General features: G+C 67.1%; 1 protein-coding gene across 1 annotated transcript; it reads right to left on the minus strand.

Annotated features, from left to right (window-relative positions):
* Positions 1-1,563: 1,563 nt before the first annotated feature.
* Positions 1,564-8,131, minus strand: LOC131092289 (TBC1 domain family member 24-like). Its single transcript, XM_058038933.1, has 7 exons — positions 8,029-8,131; positions 5,763-6,798; positions 4,406-4,564; positions 3,707-3,770; positions 3,020-3,115; positions 2,613-2,883; positions 1,564-1,709 (listed from the first exon to the last, which is right to left on the minus strand). The coding sequence occupies exons 1-7, from the start codon at positions 8,129-8,131 to the stop codon at positions 1,564-1,566; spliced, it is 1,875 nt and encodes a 624-aa protein (XP_057894916.1).
* Positions 8,132-9,226: the final 1,095 nt, after the last annotated feature.

A 9,226-nucleotide genomic window follows, 5' to 3' on the forward strand; every position in this document is an offset into this window, starting at 1 on the left:
GGGATTTTGTGCTGGACTGCTGGGCCCTGGTAGGGTCTGAGTGCCCTCAGCTCCACGCAGTGCCCTGCTGTGGGTGGCACAGCCTGCCCAGAGCAGTGCCCGGCTGCCCTCGGCTCTCTCTGCGCAAACCTGCTGCTGTTTCTCCCGGCGCCTGGGGATGGCATCAGCTCCTCACTGTTGGGAATGCCAGGTGAGGAGCCGCAGGTTTCCCCATCCCCTGCGCCCTGCAGGGCGTGGGTAAGGCTTTGTTTGGGTGGAAAACAGAGATGCAACAGTAAAGCCGAGCTCTTCACGCATTTCCAGCCTCAGGTCCCCGGAGCTGCTGTCCCCAGGGCCGTGTCCTGCTGCCACCTGGCTGGGACACGGGCAGGGCTGGCCCGGCCCCGGCTGGTTCCCGGTGGGCAGAGGCAGCTCCCGCCCGAGCCCAGCCTTTCCTGGGGTTGGTAATTCTTCGAGCAGGAGCTGGGGGTTCCCACAACAGGCCCCCTGCTCATCACAGCTCGGCACTATTTACACATTTTAACAACGAGGGCATCAGCCTCCACCAATTGCTGATCACATCGCTTTGTTAATGTTTGCTTTTTATTAATTGGCATCCCAGTCCTGTTTGCTGGGTGTATCCTGATCAGTCACAGGAGCAGCTCTCTAGGTGGCTGCACTTTCCACTGCTGCAATTCCTTTCCCCTGCATATTTCTCATTCCTGCTGATTCCCCTCCTGGTGGCTCTGGCCCAGACACCCCAATTCCTGGTGTGCCTGGATACCCCATGGAGGTCCTGAGCCATTCCCATTGTGCCTGGATATGCTGTGGAGGCTCAGAGCCATTCCTGGTGTGCCCATGCCCAGCCCTGTGGGAGCTCTGCCATCGTGCTCCTGCTGTGCCCTCCTGCCAGTGCTGGCACAGCCCCAGGGCAGCCACAGCTCCTGCCCTGAGTCGCTGCAGGTCTAGGATGGGTGGGAGGTGACCCCACCTGGGAAAGTGTGTTTGGGGAGGGCTCAGAGGGCTCCCCATGGCCTCCAACCCTCCCATGTCTGACAGAGAACACCAAACATTCCCATTCCATGTTAAAATGGCCCATCCTGGTGATCCCTGCCCAGTGACACCAAACATTCCCATTCCATGTTAAAATGGCCCATCCTGGTGATCCCACTGGGGGATCTCCTCCGTGTCCAGCCCTGCAGCCCCATGCCAGCCCTGGGCTGGGGACAGAGCAAAGGGCTCAGCCCCAAATGTGGGGTCCCCCTGGAGCTGTCACTGCACCCACAAACTGCGGCAGGGCTTTGCCATCTGATCCAATCCGGTCTGATCCATTCTGCTCTGATCCATTCTCTCTGCTCTGCTCTGCTCCATTCTGCTCTGCTCTGCTCTGATCCAGTCTGCTCTGCTCTGATCCAGTCTGCTCTGCTCTGCTCTGCTCCGTTCTGGCCGTGGAGGGGCCCAGGGGTCCGGAACAGCCGCCCAGGTGGCCCCAGCCCGGCCGGGGGTGCCAGCGCAGGGAGGGTCCCGGTGCCCGGTGCCCGGTGCCCGTGCCCGCGGGTGGCACTCGGGGTGTCCCCAGGGCCCCTAGGCGCTCTGGAAGCCCCACACCTCCAGGAGCTGCACCTGGAAGTTCTCCCGGCAGAGCGGGGGGTTGTCGAAGGTCTCGCAGCGCTCCGTGCGTCCCCGCAGCAGGCTGGCGTCCAGGGACAGCGCTTGGCCTCCCCCTCCGCCTGCAAGGGCAGCGCGGGCTGGGCCGGGCCGGGCCGGGCCGGGGCCGCCCTCGGAGCGAGGGAAGGGCCGGGCAGGGCCGCTCCGGGCCCGGGCAGCGAACCCCGGCAGGGTTGGGGATGTGGGAACCCCCTGGGGCTCCCGGGCTGGGGAAGGGGAGCTGCCCTCACAGCGAACCCCGGCAGCGTTTGGGCTCTGGGGTCCCCCTGGGGCTCTGGGAGGAGTTCCCGGGCTGGGGAAGGGGAGCTGCCCTCGCCTGCCCGGACTTTAACCCAATACCCCCAGCTGGAGCTCCAGGGAGCCGATAGGGATCCCCCCCGTATTGATAAGGATCCTCTCTTATCCATAGGAATCCCCCCTCACTGATAGGGATCCTCCCTTACTGATAGGGATCCCCCCCTCACTGATAGGGATCCCCCCTTATCGATAGGGATCCCCCCCTCACTGATAGGGATCCCCCCTTATCGATAGGGATCCCCCCCTCACTGATAGGGATCTCCCCCTTATCAATAGGGATCCCCCCTTATCGATAGGGATCCCCCCTTATCGATAGGGATCCTCCCCTACTGATAGGGATCCCCCCTTATCGATAGGGATCCCCCCACTCTGATAGGGATCCCCCCACTCTGATAGGGATCCTCCCTTACTGATAGGGATCCCCCCTTATCGATAGGGATCCCTCCTTACCGATAGGGATCGCCCGTTATTGATAGGCACCTCCCGTTATCGATAGGGATCTTCCCTTATTGATATCGATCCCCCCTCACTGATAGGGATCCCTCCTTATCAATATCGATTTCCCCTTACTGATAACGATCCCCCCCCTTATTGATATCAATTCCCCCCTTACCAATATCGATTTCCCCTTACCGATACTGATCCCCACAGACATCATCCCCCCTTACCGATAACGATGCCGTCCCGGGAGCCGGACATGAACATGGAGGCCGTTTTGGAGGGCAGCAGGAAGTGCCTGGTGGCCAGGAACGGGGACAGGCGGCCTCTGCCCTGCGCCGAGGGCACGGCCAGGTGCTGGGGGCTGCAGTTGTCCCGGGAGGAGCCGAGCAGGGACTCGGGAGCGGGGGAAGGCGAGCGCTGCCGGGAGCGCGGCACGGCCTTGGCCAGCTCTGGCCTCTGGATGAGCACCCACTCGTACCTCTCTGCCTCGGGGCGCACCTGGGCACGGGACACACCTGGTGACCTGGGGGAAGGGGCTGCTGCTGCTCCGGGGGGGGCCTGGGGCAGGGAAGGGACGGCGTGTCCTGGCAGGACAGCAATGAGGGGACAGGGCCGGGCACAAACCGTGACTTACAGTGAACACAAAGCACTCCCCTGTCCCAAAAAAGCCCGAGGTGGCTCCGCTCTTCTTCCTTTCGGCCCAGTCGGAGGAGAGAAAGGCCCCACACACCTGAGAGAGAGCACAGGGAGCTCAGGGATGGATCAGTCTCACTGGTGGCCTCTCCCCCTCACCCTCCCCTCCTGGTTCCCCAGCACCCCGGCTCAGGTGTGTCCTGGTGGCAGAGGGGCAGTTTGTGCTGCCCTGGGAGCTGGGACAGACCCGACCCGGGGCACGACAGGGAGCTCACAGCCCATGGGGGCTCCCAGCAGTGCCAGGGGGGTCACCCAGCCCGGGCAGGACAGGGAGCTCACAGCCCATGGGGGCTCCCAGCAGCGCCAGGGGATCACCCAGCCCGGGCAGGACAGGGAGCTCACAGCCCATGGGTGCTCCCAGCAGTGCCAGGGGGTCACCCAGCCCGGGCAGGACAGGGAGCTCACAGCCCATGGGGGCTCCCAGCAGCGCCAGGGGATCACCCAGCCCGGGCAGGACAGGGAGCTCACAGCCCTCACAGCCCATGGGTGCTCCCAGCAGTGCCAGGGGGGTCACCCAGCCCGGGCAGGACAGGGAGCTCACAGCCCTCACAGCCCGTGGGTGCTCCCAGCAGTGCCAGGGGGGTCACCCAGCCCATCCCCTTCCCCAGCCCTGCCTGGCAGCGCTCACCTCCCCCTCGGTGGTTTTGATGAGCAGCACCGTGGGTTCGTAGCCTTCACAGCACGTGTAGAACCTGCAGGGATTGACAAGGCTGGGCTGAGGGAGCTGGAGCCCAGCAGGGTTTGCTGGCTGTCCCTGGGCACGGTGTGCTGGCTGTCCCTGGGCACGGTGTGCTGGCTGTCCCTGGGCACGGTGTGCTGGCTGTCCTTGGGCAGGGTGTGCTGGCTGTCCCTGGGCACGGTGTGCTGGCTGTCCTTGGGCAGGGTGTGCTGGCTGTCCCTGGGCACGGTGTGCTGGCTGTCCCTGGGCAGGGTGTGCTGGCTGTCCTGTGCTGGCTGTCCCTGGGCAGGGTGTGCTGGCTGTCCTGTGCTGGCTGTCCCTGGGCAGGGTGTGCTGGCTGTCCCTGGGCATGGTGTATTGGCTGTCCCTGAACACTCACAGCATGCTGGCACAGGGTGGCACAGGGGACATCCCTGCCTGGCACAGCCACAGGGCTCCCTGTGCCCCGGGCGGTGCCCAGGTGTCGGTGCCCATCTGGGCCAGCCTCTGCCCTCTGCCCTCAGCCACCCTCGGGACCCCGAATCCAGCCCAGGAGGGTCCCCAGCAGCCCCAGAGGTGCCCAGGTCCCTTGTGCTGCTCCTCCCCCAGCCCCAAGCCCTGCCCAGGCTCCCCCGTGCCCGCCCGGCCCCGGGGCAGGTGAGGCTTCACCTCTGCAGGCTGCAGCCGTCCTGGGAGGTGGAGAAGAGCAGCAGCGGGGGGAAGAGCGAGAAGCGCTCGGGCAGCCAGGACCAGACGAGGCGCATCTCCTGCGCCGTGACCGTGCTGGAGCTGAACTTCTGCATGTCCACGGCCAGGTGGAAGGACGGCCTGGGGGGAGGCACATCAGGGGGCTGGGGGCCTCTGCTTGATGGGGCACAGCCCCTGCAGCAGGTTCTGCCCTGCCCTGAGCACCGTGAGCTCCCTGCCAGCACCCCCAGCTGGGCTGTGTCCCCTGACAGGGTCCCTGACTCTGGCTGTGCTGTGTCCCCTGACAGGGTCCCTGACTCTGGCTGTGCTGTGTCCCCTGACAGGGTCACTGTCTCTGGCTGTGCTGTGTCCCCTCACAGGGTCACTGTCTCTGGCTGGGCCGTGTCCCCTGACAGGGTCCCTGGCTCTGGCTGTGCTGTGTCCCCTGACAGGGTCCCTGGCTCTGGCTGTGCCGTGTCCCCTGACAGGGTCCCTGACTCTGGCTGTGCCGTGTCCCCTCACAGGGTCACTGTCTCTGGCTGGGCCGTGTCCCCTGACAGGGTCACTGTCTCTGGCTGGGCTGTGTCCACTCACAGGGTCCCTGACTCTGGCTGTGCCGTGTCCCCTGACAGGGTCACTGTCTCTGGCTGGGCCGTGTCCCCTGACACGGTCCCCAGCTCTGGCTGTGCTGTGTCCCCTGACAGGGTCACTGTCTCTGGCTGTGCCGTGTCCCCTGACAGGGTCCCCAGCTCTGGCTGGGCCATGTCCCCTGACATGGTCACTGACTCTGGCTGTGCCGTGTCCCCTGACAGGGTCCCTGGCTCTGGCTGTGCCGTGTCCCCTGACAGGGTCACTGTCTCTGGCTGTGCCGTGTCCCCTCACAGGGTCACTGTCTCTGGCTGTGCCGTGTCCCCTCACAGGGTCACTGTCTCTGGCTGGGCCATGTCCCCTGACAGGGTCACTGTCTCTGGCTGGGCTGTGTCCACTCACAGGGTCCCAGGCCTGGCTGTGCTGTGTCCCCTGACATGGTCACTGACTCTGGCTGTGCCGTGTCCCCTGACAGGGTCCCTGGCTCTGGCTGTGCCGTGTCCCCTGACAGGGTCCCAGGCCTGGCTGTGCCGTGTCCCCTGACAGGGTCCCTGGCTCTGGCTGTGCTGTGTCCCCTCACAGGGTCCCCAGCTCTGGCTGGGCCATGTCCCCTGACAGGGTCCCCCAGAGGCTGTGAGGGCCCAGCACAGCCACAGCTGCGGGAGTTTCCTGCAGCTCCCCCAGAGCTCTCCACAGGAGCTCCCATTTTGCCGGCTCAGCCCCAGAGCTGGGAGCGCAGAGCTCTCCTCACCTCCTCTGCACCACGGTGATGCCCCTCTCCACCAAGGCCTTCCTGTTGGCCATGTGCAGCAGCCAGATCTCCTTGCGGGAGAAGAGGCGGATGCCGAAGGCTCTCTCCAGGAGTTTGTCCACGCTGACGTGCTGGGCGATGTTCCTGACGAAGGCCTGCAGCTCGGCCTTGACGTCGGAGCCCTGCGGCCCGGCCGGGGCCGCCGAGAGCCGGAACTGCTTGAGCAGGGCCAGGCCGATGCGGTACAGCACCTTCTGGCCCTCCAGCAGGAACACGTCCAGCACGCGCACGGCGTAGGCCAAGGGCAGCCCGGGGAAGAGCCACGACAGCCACTCCGAGTAGACCTCGAGCACGTTGTCGGCGGCGGCGGCGATGAGCTTGTGGGCCGCGGGGCAGTGCTTGCTGGCCAGGTCGCCGAAGGTCATGCAGGAGGCCTGGTGCGCCAGGAAGGACTGGTCGATGTAGGCGGCGTGGGGAGCGTTGCTGGCGATGAGGCGCGAGAGGCTCTCGAAGCACCGGGCCTCGTCCTCGCTGTAGTGCAGCAGCAGCGCCGCCAGCGCCGGCAGCAGCGGGCTGTGCGTGATGTCGGGGAACAGGGCGCCCACGCAGATGAGGATCTTCCTCAGGGCCGTGACCCCGCGCGGGCTGAGGCAGTAGGTGGGCACGGGGCAGCCCTCCAGGAACTCGGGCAGGGGGTGCGAGCTCACGCTGCGCTGCCCGAAGAGCCGGCCGGCCACGTCCCGGTACACGAGCGCGTCGGGGGTGACCAGGCGGCAGGAGACGCGCTGGATGAGCCGCGGGTAGAGCCGGGCCCGGCCCGCGTGGCTCCCGGCCCAGCAGCCTTCCCTCGCCAGCCGCTTCAGCTCCTTCGGGGGCCGGCTCAGCACGTCCCGCGGGATCCGCGCCGGGCCCCGCGCCTCCGGCATCTGGGCCCAGTCCACGAAGGGCCCGCAGCCCCGGCCCGGGGAGGTGTCGATGTCCCACGTGTCGGCCTCGGACGTGACCACGATGGTGACCGGGGACGAGCCCGGCGCCTCTGCGGGACACAGAGCTTTTAGTGATCGCCTCTCCCCGCCCCACCAGCGGCGTTCCGCCCCGGCTCAGGGCGCTCTGAAGCCTCACAGCCGCGTCCTGAGTTTCTTTGCTCTGCCCCGCCAAGGGAAGCGTTTCGGGCTTTGCCCTCTCCCGCTGCCATCAGCTCCGGGCCCCGGAGAAGCTGGGGCCAGGTCCCAGCTGGGTGTCAGGGCTGCTTCTCACACCGCGAGGGGCTTTTCCCCCTCCCAAAGCTCCCGGCCCCGATCAGGGCTCGGGCAGCCGCCGGCGCTGGGCAGAGCGGGCTCCGAGCTCCGCCCGGACACACGGGAGCGGCATTTCCCCGGGGCTGGACACACGGGAGCGGCATTTCCCCGGGGCTGGACAGACGGGAGCGGCATTTCCCCGGGGCTGGACACACGGGAGCGGCATTTCCCCGGGGCTGGACACACGGGAGCGGCATTTCCCCGGGGCTCGGGAGAGCTGAGCCGAGCCCTGCAGCGGCTGGGGGCTGTCCCCGCGTCGGTGAGCTCTGCTGGGCGCTCATCAACGGCCGAGACACCGCAATTAGCGCACTCATTAACTCTCGGGTGTTTGTACCGTGCCTGTGCTCGGCTGCTGGGTGTCAGGGATGGATTCGCACCGAGACAAGGGGACACGGGGACAGCCCGTGGTGGCACATCGGGACGGTCCCGGGCCGGGTCCGGCTCTGGCTCTCGCTCTCCAGCTCAGTTTGGCGCCTGCCCAAGGCCAGCGGGAGCAGCGGGTCGGGCTCAGCCTGGTTCAGGGCAGGAGCTGCTGGATCCGGAGCCGCTCGGGCCAGCTCCAGTCCCGGACACAGCCTGAGCCCGGCACATCACGGGGGCTCCTGGCCATAGAAACCAGGCTGAGGCATCACCGGGGGGCGATCAGGGGCTGTTTGCACCCCAAATTCCTCTCTCAGGGCGCTGCCCTGCCCGGGTCCCGAGGAGCATCAGCCCGAGCCCACCCGACCGCCGGTGCCCCGGGTGCTGAACGGAGGCTGCGGCTGTGCCCGGCCCGGGACGAGCCGGGGGCTGGGGGCAGGACCCGGCCGTGCCCCAGCCCCTGCGGCTGTGCCCGGCTGTGCCCCAGCCCCCGCGGCTGTGCCCGGCCGTGCCCCGGCCCCCGCGGCTGTGCCCGGCCGTGCCCCGGCCCCCGCGGCTGTGCCCGGCCATGCCCCGGCCCCCGCGCTCCCGCTCGGTCCCGCACTCACCCGGCCCCGTGCCCGGCTCCTCGCCCGTGCCCGGCTCGGCCATGGGGCAGGCGGCGGCCGCGCCCCCGGGGCAGCGGGGCACGCTGAGCCCCAGCTGCAGCATCTGCCAGCTCGGCCACCCCTGCCGGGTCCGCTCTGCCGCGCACCTGCCGCGCTTTTAAGGTGCGGGCCGGCCCCGGCCCCGCGGTTTGTTTGGGGTAAACACAGCGAGGGGTGGAGCGGCTCCGCGCCCGCATCGCCCCTGCCTGCCCCCGTTCCGCGCCGGGCCCGGCCGGGGGCTGCAAACACCCCGCGGGCCGAGATAGCATCGAACAGCAACACGGGCAGCAAACGAACCCTTGATTTTCCCCAGGATACCCTTCGTGCTCCGCTCGGGCTGCGGCTGCTGCGGCCCGGCCGCGGGGCTGCGGCGTTCCCGGTGTGCCCCCGGGAAATGCTCGGTACCGATCGGTGCCAGCCCCAGAACGCGCTGCAGAGCTGCACAATGAGCGGGAAATGCTCGGTACCGATCGGTGCCAGCCCCAGAACGCGCTGCAGAGCTGCACAATGAGCGGGAAATGCTCGGTACCGATCGGTGCCAGCCCCAGAACGCGCTGCAGAGCTGCACAATGAGCGGGAAATGCTCGGTACCGATCGGTGCCAGCCCCAGAACGCGCTGCAGAGCTGCACAATGAGCGGGAAATGCTCGGTACCGATCGGTGCCAGCCCCAGAACGCGCTGCAGAGCTGCACAATGAGCGGGAAATGCTCGGTACCGATCGGTGCCAGCCCCAGAACGCGCTGCAGAGCTGCACAATGAGCGGGAAATGCTCGGTACCGATCGGTGCCAGCCCCAGAACGCGCTGCAGAGCTGCACAATGAGCGGGAAATGCTCGGTACCGATCGGTGCCAGCCTCAGAACGCGCTGCAGAGCTGCACAATGAGCGCTGTGCTCACCGACAGAGGAGCTGGGCTGGAGGAAAAGCGGCCTCCAGCAGCTGGGAGAGGCTCCCGGGACACCGCCCCGGCCCCACAGCGCTGCTCTCAGCTCGGGCTGCACTTAGCGGGCACTTTTATAGGCATCCCAGCCTTTTAAAGGATCTTTATTTGCCTTTAAAATCGGATTGTTTCTGCTGTGGTAAGAAGGGGGAGCGGAGCGGGGATCAGCCCCGGGAACAGGGGAACAGAGTGGGGATCAGCCCCGGGAATGACGAGATGCG

The sequence above is a fragment of the Melospiza georgiana genome, chromosome 21 (assembly GCF_028018845.1).
Source record: "Melospiza georgiana isolate bMelGeo1 chromosome 21, bMelGeo1.pri, whole genome shotgun sequence".
NCBI classification, from domain to species: domain Eukaryota; kingdom Metazoa; phylum Chordata; class Aves; order Passeriformes; family Passerellidae; genus Melospiza; species Melospiza georgiana.

What these genes read in the sequence shown, in the direction of transcription:
- LOC131092289 (XM_058038933.1), bottom strand. Translation starts at nt 8,131, where the DNA reads ATGCTGCAGCTGGGGCTCAGCGTGCCCCGCTGCCCCGGGGGCGCGGCC. An exon ending in ATCACCGTGGTGCAGAGGAG is followed by an intron (nt 4,565 to 5,762) that starts GTGAGGAGAGCT and finishes GCCTCCCCCCAG; the next exon opens with GCCGTCCTTCCACCTGGCCG. An exon ending in GACGGCTGCAGCCTGCAGAG is followed by an intron (nt 3,771 to 4,405) that starts GTGAAGCCTCAC and finishes CAATCCCTGCAG; the next exon opens with GTTCTACACGTGCTGTGAAG.